General features: G+C 35.1%; 1 protein-coding gene across 1 annotated transcript in view; it reads right to left on the reverse strand.

Annotated features, from left to right (window-relative positions):
* Nucleotides 1-1,109: 1,109 nt before the first annotated feature.
* The window catches only part of traf4a (tnf receptor-associated factor 4a), a 39,690-nt gene continuing 25,615 nt past the window's right edge, over nucleotides 1,110-15,184 (reverse strand). The window contains exons 2-7 of the mRNA XM_059514703.1: nucleotides 13,868-13,919; nucleotides 9,170-9,274; nucleotides 8,654-8,815; nucleotides 7,021-7,182; nucleotides 5,013-5,168; nucleotides 1,110-3,328 (exon numbers count right to left, since the gene is read on the reverse strand). Coding sequence (XP_059370686.1) covers nucleotides 2,696-3,328; nucleotides 5,013-5,168; nucleotides 7,021-7,182; nucleotides 8,654-8,815; nucleotides 9,170-9,274; nucleotides 13,868-13,919 — 1,270 coding nt within the window. The 3' untranslated portion in view covers nucleotides 1,110-2,695. The remainder of the gene's footprint in view (nucleotides 3,329-5,012; nucleotides 5,169-7,020; nucleotides 7,183-8,653; nucleotides 8,816-9,169; nucleotides 9,275-13,867; nucleotides 13,920-15,184) is intronic.

Here is a 15,184-nt window from a genome sequence, read left to right on the forward strand (position 1 = left end):
ATTCCATTTTTTTCTGATTCTTTGATGAACAGAAGGTCCAAAAGGACAGCCTTTATTTGAAATATAAATCTCTTGTAAAGACATTATTAATATCTTGAACTTTTGAGAAGCTAAAAACAATTTATTATTGTTTTTATTATAAAGATTAAAATCTTTAAACAAATCTTACCAATGCCACTTGACATGTTTTGTGAGATTTGCCCTACCACAAATTTCAAACAAACTTGAAAGTCTCAACATAGTTTTTCCAAGTGAATTTTCAGGGCTGGCCTGTCTTAATAAATCGAACATATTTTCTCCTTTGGAGGACTTGAGATGCCTTTATAGGCCTTCTTTTCTCAAAAACCTCCCATACACCCATACAGAGTCCAGAGAAAACCTCCGGCACAACATCAAAGTTGAGCACGTGTCTGCTTCATCTCAGGGGAGATCAGCACATGGAGCAGTGATGTGAGCGTAGTAATGAGATACAGCCCCCTTTCACTTACTGGAGTAAAACAAAGCCATAAAAAATCTTGTGTAGACTTGGCATTCGTCACAACTGCTTGGAAATAGAGTGAATGAAATGAAAGCTGTTTCATTGTGAGACATTTCAGCCAAACTGTAGCTGTAAATGGATTCCACACCTTTTCACCAATGCATTTCCATAAACTTTCTAGCTGTTTGTGATCATACTTTCTATTAAAAAATAAATAAATAAATAATTTCATAGAGATTGCACTCAAATGGAGCAGCTGATGCAATATTTCCAAGCTAACTGCAACTAGAAAACATTATATTAACAATAGAAGTTTCCATTTTATTACTTTTCCAGACCCAACTCGGTTATTCCCCCAAATTTTCCACAATCGTGGGAACATTGGCTGAACTTCATTTTATTTGATTCTACTCTATGGACAGTAAGGTTTCACAAGAACTTGTTTGAGACTAAATTGGAGGATATGCTGTTCTTCAGTCAGCTGTGGTTTGTTTCTTCTACAAAAGCTTTGTGTCGCTGGTCTTGTGGGCGGTTCCTGCGGGACTGGTAAACATTTGCGACTGCAGGCCATGTAAACTTTGAGATGGCCAACAGTCAAAAAACAGAAACTGAGAAAAATAGACACCAGATCTTGTAGATATTGTTTTATTTCAAGTGATATTCGACAAGCAATCATCAAATCAACATATAAAAACATCTGCACCATTTCTTTTCAAGCTTATGCCATGGCGCTTTAAAATAAATACTTCTCAAGAGGAAATAATACAGACATAATATGCCAAATCCAAACCAGACGAAAACAAAATGACTGAGCAAATGCCACAGAGGAAAAACATAAAAAGGGTCCATAAAACGTCAACGTACAGCCCAAAAAAGTGTTGTAGAAAAACATCTGAAGTACTTCGTAAAATACAGAATCTTTGCAAAAAAATGTCTTGTTTGTTCTTTTTCCAGGTTTTCTTAAAATCCTTGCAAAATATTAGCTGGTATCGTAGCGAGATTAAATGTGTAGAAGAATGTGCTTTTGCATTTTTTTTATTAGTATTCACATATAATATATAATAAGTATCGACAAAGTCCTCTTCTGGTCTGTACAGAGCAATGGCAGCCATATTGCACAAGGCTCATCTTCCTCAGGCACATGGAAGAACTCTTTTCTCGTTCACATGCTGCTTTAACAGGCAACCATGGCTACCAGCGTCACTCGAATACGACGCCCTCGCACTTGACGCGCTTTGGGGCGCCCGAGTGCATGCACCTTTCTATTCATCATCAGCCAGAGTAAGACAAAGAACAGAAAGAATCAACTGAGCATGTGAGTCCAGAGTTCACATTCGAAACCACCCTCCGTTTATGACACAAAATAGTTTGCTCACATTTATTTTTTTCACATATAAAAAAGATTTGGTTCCTTTCGCTCGTCCGTCTGTCAAAACGCAACAAGCCCTCACACGCTGGTTAAGAATACAGGTTACAGTACAAAAAAAAAAAAAAAAAAAAACTGGTTCGCGTCGTAGATCCTCACACACTGAATGTAAACAACCTCTCACATGGCTTTCGATCCGAACCGGAGTGCGTGATCTTTATTTTCCATCGTACATTAACGACAAAACTTAGCACCTCGGAGTCGGTCCTTATGTTGACTTATCAAATACTACAATGCACCGAACAAGTCTCGAACAGCTAGAGCGAGTTAAGCTACATTTAGTTCACAGCTGTTGTTGTTAGTTTACGCAAAACTAGTTTAACTGGAAAAAGTTCCATTGAGTTTCTTTTCAAGGACCGATGGCGGGCAAATGCGTGTACACAAAAGGGTAAAAAGAGGGTTAATGTGTGTAGTACGCTGAATGCCAGAGAGCTCCGAAGAACATTCTCAAAGTGCAAAGCTTACGAATAGCCTTTCGCAGTCCGCTTCCATCGTTTACTTGACATCTGTGAGAGAAATAACATAAATCGTGCTTTAAAAATAACATTTAAAAAGTAAATGTTCTAGGCACTACTGAATGTCCAAAGGCATTGCTGTAGATTGAGGAAGAGAGTGTTAGAAAGCAAATCCAAAAGTGATGACTTTGCGAAAACACTTCTACTTGGGTCCCAGTCGAATAACCAGACAGACGAGCTTGGCTCTCTCGGCTCTTTGAGTCTTTCGGCAGAGTTTCTGACAGGAAAAAGGGTCCACAAAGACGTACTTCAAGAAAAATGGTCACTTGCACAGCCTCAGGCCATGATTTTTTGCGGGATCTCTATGGAAGCTTTGAGGAAGATGGAGTTGTCGCGGATGTAGTTCCTTTTCTTGATCTCCTCGTGTGAGATAAACTTGGGGTAGCCGAAGCCCAGCGTGCTCTCGTCAAGCGAGTTTCGGCTGCTGCACGGTTTCTGGAAGTTCTTCCAGTTGGGATCAGGGTTGAAGGTCTCCGTGATATGCTGAGGTTTGGACAGTGACGGGTCGCTCTGGTCCAAAATGGAGAAGGTGACCTTGTAGGAGAAGGGCCACTCCAAAAGGTTGTCGTACTCGCCGGGCAGCACGCGGATGTAAATGGACAGATGCGAGCCTTCGCCGCTGCCGTTGCCGTTTAGGAAGGCGGACACCTGGAGCTTGTAGCCGTAGCGGTGCGTGTAGAAGGGCGGGCTGAAGAATTCGTGGTTGTTGCGCAGTTTGGCCTCCTGAAGCTTGCGCGAGTAGTCGGTCAGTTTCCAGATGAGAACGCCGTCATGACTCACCGACAGCTCCTCCATTTCACGTCTCAGCTCCATGATTTCCTGCCGCTGCCGTCCCACTAGACTACACATCATAGTCAGGTGGGACTTTGTGCTCTCTTCCAGGTGTCTTCCAACTGCCATCTTTGGGCACTAGAAACCAGAGCACAGAAGCACAGTGTGAATTCACTTGGCATTTTTTTATCAATATGACTCTATAAGCATAACTATAGACCTTGATTTGCATTATAGAAATCGTACTTTATTTGACACAAATCAAGGTATCAATAATTCATTATAAAACGGATGGTTCCGGTCCTTGATTCTGATTGGTTGACCCGCGTTCGAAACCATTGTTAATTACAATACAAACATACAACTTTGTTTACTTATGTGTGTTGCTTGGCCACCACTTTGTTGTAACAACAATTATTTCTAAGGAACTACATTATTTGGTGGAATAATACTGTTTTTATTTATATCATTACACTTTATTTGTTCTGTTTTATTCTGTGAACCTTACTACATATATGGAATAAACCGTTTTATAAAAGCATTAAGCCCTGCTTTGTGTCGTGCCTAACAACTTAGCTGTTATAAATTCACTGTAAACCACGGCTTCTTGGGGCTTATTGTTTTAATGTATCAGTGTGATAATTTGAAAATTATAATTGTAAATAAATATATATATTTTTTAAATGACAATTATTTTTAATTTTTAATACAAACTATTTTTAAATCCATGTTTAGGTAACTTAAGAACAAATAAATTGATTTTTTTTAAAAATGCAACATTCTGTTTTTAAATAAACCATGTCTGTTTATTTGCCAATTTGAAGAGTGATTAATTATTTACTGTTATTATTTTTTTACATACATTGTTAAATGTATTTATGAAAAAAATGTAAATAAGTAAATGAATCACTTTTCAAATTGATAAATAAACAGATGTTTAAACTATTATTTAATTTCTGTTGAAATGTAGCCAAATATAACAAATAAATTGAGAATATACTTTTTGACTATTAAATAAACCATTCTAAATATGAAATAAACATTTTAAATATTTTTGAAAAGTGATTCATTAATCTTTTACTGTTTTTATCATTTTAAAATTATTTTACGGTCACATTTAACTACATTTTTAATTATATAAACAGTTGAAAATATATATATTTATTTAAAAAAATGATTTATTTATCATTACTGTTACATTTAAATCTTTCAATTTATTAGTTAAAAAGTAAAAATGTAAATAAATCAAAATATTTATTAGTTTAAGTTTTTAAACACTGTAAATTTAACAACAGTTTTAAATATTGACTTATTTGTCCATTTAAAAGTAACTAATTCATAGTTTTATTAATTATATATATATATATATATATATATATATATATATATATATATATATATATATATATATATATATATATATATATAAAAACTCTTGATGCAAAAACTCATGCAAAATGCATGAAACTTATTTCCCCAAACTCCATTAATCTCAAAAACTAGCAAAGATGAAATCTCATAGCAGACATCCCATCCTTAAAAAGAGTCTTCTACTATAGTGTTCCTGTAGCTCAATTGGTAGCGCATTGTGCTTGTCAAGGGCAAGGTTGGGGGTTCGATTCCCCGGGATCACATGATAGATAAAAATTGATAGCCTGAATGCACTGTAAGTAGCTTTGGATAAAAGCGTCTGCTAAATGCATAAATTTAATAAGCTTCAAATAAATTTTTACTGACACAGACACAATTTTTCTAGGTGTGGAGAAAGGAAAACTGGATCAGGCAGCACAGGAATTCAGTCAAGTTACAGCGCAGGACTCACTCTGTGTTTGCAGCCGGCATCCTTGAAGGGGCAAAGGACCAGCGCACTGCCACAGCTCTCCTTCACATGGTTGGGCAGATCCTCACGTGCGATGTTCGGGGTGCCGCACTGATTAGGACACTGCACGGGAAAGCGAGGGCAGTGGAACTGGTGGTTCTGAGGGATGAAAGGCAACAGTCAGCATTGACGTGAATCTGTAGGTTGAGCTGTGATTTCTGGAGCAATAACAGCTTGAGCACTGAGGCGTGAGAACTAAAATATGCATGGATTCATAAAATCATCATGAGATCATCTATAAGAGTCGCTGCGCTCGTGTTCCTGTAGCTGCTGGAGCGTGACACTAGCAACACCAAAGTCATGGGTTCAGTTCCCAGGAAACACGCACTGATAAATATTTATTTAGGCTTTGGATTAAAGCGTATGTCAAATATTAGTCATAAAGTAAGAAATGATGCATTAAAAAGCATGAATCCTGAATCCTCCTCCATAAGAGGAAATTAACCCAGTTTCTGTTTCAACCTACGGGTGCCTACGTTTATAACATGTAGCATAATCAAAAAGGTAGGCTACTAAATTATGCCACCTCCTATGATCCCTCATTTCAGCCAAATTGTAAAGCCATTTAATGCATTGTGCACATTATTACAAATTAATTAATAATAAAAAAAATGTATAATTACAAACCAAAATACACAGATTGTTGATTTGACACTAAAAAGCCCCAATGAATATAGTTCAGTGTTGAGGCTGCATGATTTTGGGGAAAATACAGTTTTGGCAATTGTGAAATATTTCTGATTAAAAATGTAATTGTGAAAATATGATAAAAAAAAAAAAAAAAGCAGATTTGCTGTACTTGTTTGTAAGGCTGAACAATTTTGACCAGAATTTTGTGATTATATATCAATATGACTAAAATAATAATTACTACTAAAAATAAACAAATTAATTACTAAACTGTTGTAATATTCCACTGTAAAATATTAAAATATTTAAGAAAATCTATCCAATAATAAGTATAATTTTTTTTTTACAGTAAAACCAAACAATGCTAATGTTCATGGCTCTCAATTTCTGCATTTTCAAATTGTAGACCATTGCGCTTTTAATAAATCAAATCAATAATAGAGGTTTATAAGCAATTCTTCTCATTATAAGTTTGCAAAGATGGTTGGCTCATGTTGTATTTCCAAATGCACGTTATAAGTGACCCAAACTTACAGCAGATACAAAGAGTGTATGCGGCGCAGAATGTACTGTAAACCAAGCTGCTCTGAAACACTGAAAACACCAGATCATGAGCTGCTTGCAACTCACTCAGAAACACGCACAGTGTTTGTATTTATTTAATAAAACTGCAACCTTCAGATCTAATAATGGCACATAGCACCATGGTTTAATTTCAATGAATCTTGCAGCACCTATTCAGTGTAATTTAGTTTATTTAGAAAAATATTAGTGTGCTATGCATTTAATGCTTAGTAGGCTACTGATCTGCTAACATCAGAATCCACTGAAATTAAGTCTAGTCTCTCTGGCGGAGCGCTTCAGATTGGTCACAAATGAGGTTCCATGACAGCTGTACACTCTAAGCTTTGGAATAGGGAGTGTGTGCCTTCTCCAGGCAGCTGAATCTCACAGTGTTCTCAGGATGTATACCTCTATGTGTGTGAATGCAGGTGTTATAAAAAGAAGCTAGGCCAGCCCAAGCTGTGGTTGGCACCAAACCCAGAATCTACTATGAAAGCCAGCATTTATGTAGTCACAGGCCCACTGCCATCCCACCCTGTGCAGCCTCAAAACCCCTTTAATTTACCACTGAGCGGTTACTGTTCCATACACACCCGACGCTGGACAGGCGCATTAAAAAACCAACAAACAAACACTATTTGCATCCATTTCTTTCTTGGCTACAGATGCAGGGCCACGGCTGAAGGCTGTCACAGTCTAAGTCAGAGAGAGCACTGAATAATTTGGGTGTAGAGGTTTGCTGTGCCGTGTCACTCACCTGGATGGTGTCGTAGACAAACTCTTTGCCGCAGTACTTGCAGGGCTGCGTGCGTTTGGGACATTCTGTCATGGTGTGCTGGGATAATAGTTTCCTCATCATTCTTGCGCCACACTTGTTCTCGCAGTACACGCTCTCCTGCGGACAGATGCCCTGGTGGTTCTGAGGGACACGAAAGGAGATGGAGATGTCAGAAGAACAAAAGAAACTAGATATGCATTTCCTGAAGATAAAATGACTGCATGCAAAGCAGGAAAAGAACATGTTTTAGGCTACTTTAGGTTCTGCATAACTGAGTTGGAAGCATCAGATCTGCTTTGCTGCTGACACTCATCTAGATCTTTTTCTGTCTACTGAACCATGAGCCATCATCCTGACACAGACTTTAAAATGGTAAAATAAAGGTTCTTTATTGGCATCTATGCTTCCATGAAAACCTTAAATATTCATGGAGCCTCTTCTTTGTGCAAAAGGCTCTTTATAGTGGAAAAAGTTCTTCACTCTAAGAAAAATGGTTCTTTTAAGAACTGTTTACTACTTTGCCTACTATGCGATTATCTATTAAATCTGTGATTTCTGACTGGCCAAAATCTGCAGACTGTTTTTGACTTGCCCAGACTGAAACTAGGGCAAAAGTCATGTAATTTATTCTAGCTTTTACAAGAATGTTTGTGTAATATCATATCTGCCTTGCAAGCACTTTCATGAGGCAAAACACCACTTGTTAAAAAGCAGTAAATTGCAAATAAAGTGGTTCTCTAATCATAAACTGCAACAATTTAGTGCAATTTTGCAGCCTACCCACAAAACACAACAGGAATATTCCCATAAAATGCAATAAAAAGGCATTTTATACATTTTGAGGTTTCTATTAGTATTAGTTTGAATTGTAAAAATAGGAGTGCCATCATATTAGCAAACAACTGCAAGATCAAGCTGCCAGTTTGCTAATAACGACTTCACACATTTTAGAATTACAGCACGCTGATACACACAAGCCTCTTTCTTCACGTATCAATCCTTTTTACAGAGCCCAAACTGACAATAATCAAATAAGAAGCTAGCACATCTCTGCTAATATGCTAATGCTGCAGAGATTAAGTTAACAGGTTCCCCCCTTTAAAAAAAAGCCAGTTAAGATTATTCCATTGGCAGAAAAATAAGACCAACAAAAGTTTATGTTTCTTTCACATTTTGTTCATCAAGACAGTCTTTAGAAATGAACACCACAAGTCTAAATAGAATCACCAGACCTAAAGTAATGCTGTAAAGAACTACACCAGTCACGATTTCAACGTCACATTAATCTTCCAACAAACTTATAGATGTTAAGATTCATCTAGAATAATTAATAAAGAGTCAAGATGTAACAACCAGTCCCATTTAGCCACTTAGCATGTTAGCAACTGTCATATTCAGGACACATAATAGCTTAAAATAAGCACAAGTGGGGTATTATTAGATTCATTTTGTAGTGATAAAATATAATAGTATTTTATGTCGTATTAAAACACATGAGCTTGTGTTGAACACACCTCATTTCTTATTTCAATGCTAACTCTTTTCGAGGTATTAGGACTCATTCCTGCAATGCTCTATAATAACGGTCTTGTGCGTGATTTGACCGCAGTACCTCATAGGCCTCTCCTGTGAACTCGCTCCCGCAGAACTCACACTTGACCTTGCGTTTGGGACAGTCGTGCTGCAGATGCTCGGGCAGGTCTCTGCGGGTCAGCTTGACGGAGCAGCGGTTGGGACAGGGGATCACATTGAAGGCGCAGGTTGAGAAGTGGCCCTGGGAAAGAAACAGTATGTTTTGTAGTTCATATTTACAGTGACATATTTCCCATTTTAAGGCTAAATATATCTAGTTCACCCAAAACAGCTGGTGGTACCCATTGACTTCTATAGTATTTTTTGTCAAAGTCAATGGCTACAGTCAACTGTTTGGTGCTCAACAGAAGAAAGCAAGTCATTCAGGTTTGGAACGACATGAGGAAGAGTTAATGACAGATTTATCCCTTTAACGCAACTACAACACATTCAAACAAATCACATGCAAGTTAGCAGAGAATACTGCTACAGCAGCAGCTATGTAGGGAGACTACTATTTTTAAAAAGCATCAGAAAAATGATAAAGCATCATTACCTGTAGCTGTTTCATCTGGCCGGTCCAGCGGCAGCCCTCTTCACTGTGAATACAGCGGATGGGCAGCGCCAGTATCTGCTGCTCCAGCTCAGGGTCAGGATAGATCTAACACACACCATTACACCAAGGACACATTAATCAGTGTTGTCTCCTCTCTTCAAACACACTCATATATTAACCACTCAAGGACAGGACAGAGGTCTGGATTTAAGCGTTCACTTATTAACTCAGACACAGTATACGCCTGTGGCTTCTCCCACACTAAAAGGGGATTGTCTGTTGATATAATTACAGCAAACGTCCCATCATATATAAGGGTGGGTGTGAGTACTCGAGTATTTGCAAATGACAGCAATGACTGACCAAAAAGACATTTTGATTGCATAACTACTGAGTTTTTCATAACATTTCACACCAAAAATGTTCAAATGTTTACATCAAAATGTTTAATTGCATCATTTTTTGTGATATCTTCACATAGTGATTCTGACGGACAATTTGAGTCAATTCTGACACTTGACAACAATGTAAAAATTTTTTTTTTTTTGCAGATTTTGGGATAATCACACAGAAATTCTGCACAGAAACCAAAATGCAGATTACTAATACTACTACTAATAATAATAATGATACGTATATTGCATTAAGGTAGATAAATTTCCATCAGTACTTTAAACAGATTTTTATTTTGTGCCATTTTTCCGAGAAGCATTGTTTAATCGGGATGGAAACTGATTTAGTCGCATATTAATTTTTTTATTTATTGCATACATTACAGTCACAACCAGTTTTTGTGATTTTGACAGAAAATTTGAGTCAGTACAGACACTTTTTAATAATAAGGTTCAAAATATACACTTTTTTTGTGCTGATTTTAGGATATCAATAATGTTGCATAGAAACTAAAATGCTAAATAATAACAATAATGCTAATAATATTTGCCTGAGGTAGATACTTTTTATTGTTCAATACTGACACAGTGGGGGAAATTCACAAATAATGAATTATTTCAATTGCTTTAGTGCCTGATTCGGTAATTAAAAAATATGCAAAATTATATAATGACCCAAACACTCCCACAAACATTTGCATGATATGGCTGGTTTCAAGTGCTAGACTGCAATTTTTCTCTAAAAACATGTCAATTCAAGATACACAGCTAGTTCTAATGCTCTTTTCCATCAGTTGATCATAAGCCATAATCAATATACATTTTTAATAAACATCTCTTTCAAATGAAATGTATACCTTAATCATCAATAATCGGAGTATCTGATAAACGTAAACTGACCAAAAAGTTTCAAATGCATTAAATCATAGTCACATATTTTATATTTTCATTTATTTTATATTATTCCAAGAAAAAGAAAAAAATATGCAAAGTCATGAAAAAGAAAAAAGAAAGTAAAATGAATTATGAAAGACTGGGAAAAAAAAAATGCTTTGTCAAAAACACAAATACACTGCTGTATGATCAAATTCAATTGCACGGTGATGGATGACCTCAACTAGAGCCGTGTGAAACTGTGTGTACACGTGCGTCTGTGTGTGTACGTTAGATCCAGAGGCTATTGCATCTTCCCTTCATCCATAAAGTCGATGAAGGATGAGACACTCCTCCATCCAATCAGCCCAAATCCCCTGCCTGCAGGATTTACATACACACACAGATCTGCACCGTTACGACAGCACTGCAGACACGGCCGTTCACCCCCCCCATGTAGTCCCATATGGAGCCGTTCCCCTCACCCTCCCAACACTCTAATTCATTTTCATTGACAGACTTTCTGCCACACTAAGATCAACTCTCCCAACCGTGCTATCCTGCCGTACACAACGACTTAGAATTTATGAAAGATTTGTAGATAAAAAAATAAAATAAAAAAAATTATATAAAGAATGGTTGCTAGTTGGCATCCCTAGTTGACTGCAATATCCAAACTTTATCAAGTGGCAGATCAGTGACATCACTTCCACTTGTTATTGTGTTGATTCGACAATAACAAGAAAGTAACGGTCTCATGCTGATCAGCTTTGTCACTGTTAATAATATGGTTCCAAATCCACATAATTGTATGCACAATTTGGAATATTGCATATAAAATCTGCATGGAATTTTTTTTTGTTGTTGTTTGTTTTTTGCATACACTAGTACACTCAAGTGAAAACTAAATATTTTTTTTAATACAGAGCTAATATGTTAAAGCATATTTTAGGTTATATTCATGGTGTCTTAAAATAGCACAGTTGAGTACCCTTAGATGTTCTTAAAATGATCTTAAGAAGTACTAAAGAATAATTTTTAGTATATTAAGTGCAAAATAAGTGCATGAAAATAGAGCACTTTAAGTACATTATGGAAGTGTGCTTAACAGTTGTTCAAAAAGTTATTCTGCATGGAAACACCTAAAGGAACTGCAATATTGTAATAATAAAATGTAAAAATGTATTATTTTCTATTAACTATATTTTGCATCAATTATCTTAGAAGTTTGTTAGAGATATTATTCTCTTAAGAAGCATAAACCGAATTTGCATCTTAAATGTACTGCCATAAATTTCCTTAGCATTCAAACGTTTTTAAAATACGTCTCTTATACCCACCAAACCTGCATTTCTTTTATTAAAAATACACTAAAACTGATATATTGTGACGTTATTACAATCTAAAATAACTGTTTTCTATTTTTATATATTTTACTAAAGTATTATATTTTTATATTATATTAGATTTTAGATGTATAAATTATAAATTAATTAATGTATAAATTATAATTATTTATATTTTTTTATATTATCCCTGTGATGGTAAAACTGAATTGTCGACATCATTACTCCAATCTTCAGTGTCATGTGATCCTTTAAAAACTATTCTAATATGCTGAATCATAAAAGTTTAATTAATTTTTTTATTTAATTTTTATGTTGAAACTATGATGCATTTTTTTTATCAGGAATCTTTGATAAATGGAAAGCCCAAAAGTACAGCATTTATATGAAATATAATCTTTCGTAACATTATAAATGTCTTCAGAGTCACTTTTGATCAATTTAATGCATCCTTTCTGAATAAAAAATTAGAAATCGTACTGACCCCGAACGTTTGAACAATATAGTTTTGAAACATGAGACGTGGGGTGAACCCAACCTCAAACAGGCAAAGACAGGTACTGAAGAGCAGTCCTGCGGAGGTGGATGGGTAATCTATGGGCGGCTGTCAGGTCTTTAAAATGACTGTTTGTGCAATCAGGCCTCATGAGCATCAGACACTCTTGTGGCACTCCAGGCTTTCCAGGATGAGGAGAATTATCCCGCCGACTTCATGCAAATCACAGCTTCAACGGATTAGTGTGCTAAAGCTCTTTCCAACACAGAACAGGTTTAACTTTGTGCATGTGCTCTTACAGAAGCCTGTCAAACACACTGCAGGAGAAGATGACAGATGTTAGAAGAGTTTGAAAAAAGAACGGCTGTAATAGGGCTGAAATTTGGATTAATTGCTCAATTATATATGATTAAGTTGCATTGTATTACATGCAGAGAATTGTAGGTCTCGTCCCACCAGTAAAAAAAATAAAATTAAATCACAGATTTTGAGTAGCTTTAAAATCACTGTTGTTAAACTGAAGGTATGCTCATAATCTGCAAAGCATGCTAAGGACTCTAGAGCAGCGCAAGAGAAAAATGTCTCTTTAATGAACGCAGACACTTATGGCATTTTCCCAGCTCGACCTGATTAATTAACTAAAGATCAAGATGAAAAATTAGCCAATACTTTAATTAAAGATTTGGTGAAATTCCTTCTTTAATGTGGTGTGGTGCAGATTAGCTGAAACTGATTAACTAACTGTTCATTTCAGTTTCAGAAAACATTTTATGGACTTTATGGACATTTAGTTTTTTTCCTTTATTGACATTTAATTTCCCATTATGCATAATTTGCCATATAAATTATTATATTAATGGAAATGTAAATAAAATGTATAATAATGCTTAATGACTGTACATGATCTCTGGTTTAAAATGTGTTGCATATATCTATACACACTTTTTTATATTTTCAGATCTTCATTTTTCTGTTCATTTCATTTTCAGAAAACATTTTATGGATTTATGGAAATGTTATATTTAACTTTTTGCACATGCCATGTAAATGACTGCATTTATAGCAGTTTAAATAATATGAATAACAACGCTAAATAATTAAAAATGATTTCCAGCATAAACTAGGTTCAAATGAATACATTTGTCCAAACATCTCAGGACTGTTATTTATACATTTATAAATATTCTGTTTAGTGATGCAGAAAGACCACACTGCCGCATTAAAGCAACATCAAAAATATTCTGTCATATTCCAAACTAATCTATGTGTCATCTCTGTCTCTTCCTTCCTTCTTTTGGACATTCCCAGGGAAAAGAGTGGCCAGTGGTAGTTTATTAGTTTGATTTCTCGGGTGGTTTGAGAAGCGTGGAAGAGGGCCGAGCGCCCGGGCCCGGGGCAGCCAGTGCCCAGCCAGTGCCCCCTTACTCACAAACGTAGCCTGCTATTGTTGACATTTTAGCATTTCTTTCATTCTCGCAGAGTCACTCAAGAAAAGTTGTACTTGGCCCCTGTAACTCCACTGTACACTAAAGGGATGTGAATGACTGTGGGAGATTGATCTGTGAGAGATTAGTGCTGAGTGTATTATTACCTTGGCGTAATCCAGTGGGAGCTGGTCCTCTGGGCATTTGAAGACCCCCTCACTGCAATTAGAAAAAGGAAAGATGTATTTTCTTGTGTATTAACTTCAATGAGCAGCACACAACAAATCAGATTCATATAACTGATTCAGTTCAGGGTTGTTATAAACCGCAGATTCATCGTAAAAGCATCTGAAAATAAATTACAGGAGGAAACGAGATTTTTCCGAAGAAGGCATGAGTGGCGAGTCACAATTTCACAATTTTTGTTTTGTTTGTATATTGTATGTATATATTTAGCAAACATGGCATTTCCCATGTGTGACCCAGTCTTATCATTAAAAGTGTCATTGTTAACTAGCACTAAAACGATAAAAATAATTAGTGCTGTCAAACAATTAATCGCGATGAATCACATCCAAAATAAAAGTTTTAGTTTACATAATGTGTGTATACAGGGTATATTTATTATGTATATATAAATACATTATGTATATATAAATACACACACAAACAGCATATATATATAAAAAAAACATTTACATGTATTTACATTTGTGTGTATTTATATAGACATTAAATTTACAAAGCACATACACATATATCATGTAAACAAAAACTTTTATTTTGGATGCGATTAATCACGATTAATCGTTTGACAGCACTAAAAATATGTTTTTATTAATTTAAAGCTAAAAAAATGACATTTTAGATTAATACTTTAATGGATATGAGAAATGTTGCCTTTCTCAAACTATAAATAGAATAAAGCTGAAAAATAGTTCAAATAGAATTTAAAAATGAAAATAATAGAAAAATGTGAAAAAATTCAAGTTTAAATAGAAATTCTAAATAACAATCCAATATTATGCAAAACTTATTCATTTTATTTTGTATTTGTTCTTGTATTTATATATATATATTTATTTATTTATTTATTTATTTATTTAAATATATATATATATATATATATATATATATATATATATATATATATATATATATATATATATATATATATATATATATATATATATATATATATATATATATATATATATATATATATATATATATGACTTGATTTCAATACGAAAATTAAAAACATGCTCATCCCAGAAGTGGTTTATTAGATATTATATGCATGAATTGCACCTTTTAGGGTATAGTATAATAAATAAAATCAATAGGACAAAAAGGCGCTATTCATGTCCATGGCACAAATAGTGCAAGATGATTTACTCACTGAAGTCTAAAGCTCAGGATTAGCGGTTGGTTCAAATCCCTCACTTTAAGTCTGATCACCAGTAGTACTGACTCAAGCCTTA

Source organism: Carassius carassius, chromosome 28 (genome assembly GCF_963082965.1).
Source record: "Carassius carassius chromosome 28, fCarCar2.1, whole genome shotgun sequence".
Classification (NCBI taxonomy): Eukaryota; Metazoa; Chordata; class Actinopteri; order Cypriniformes; family Cyprinidae; genus Carassius; species Carassius carassius.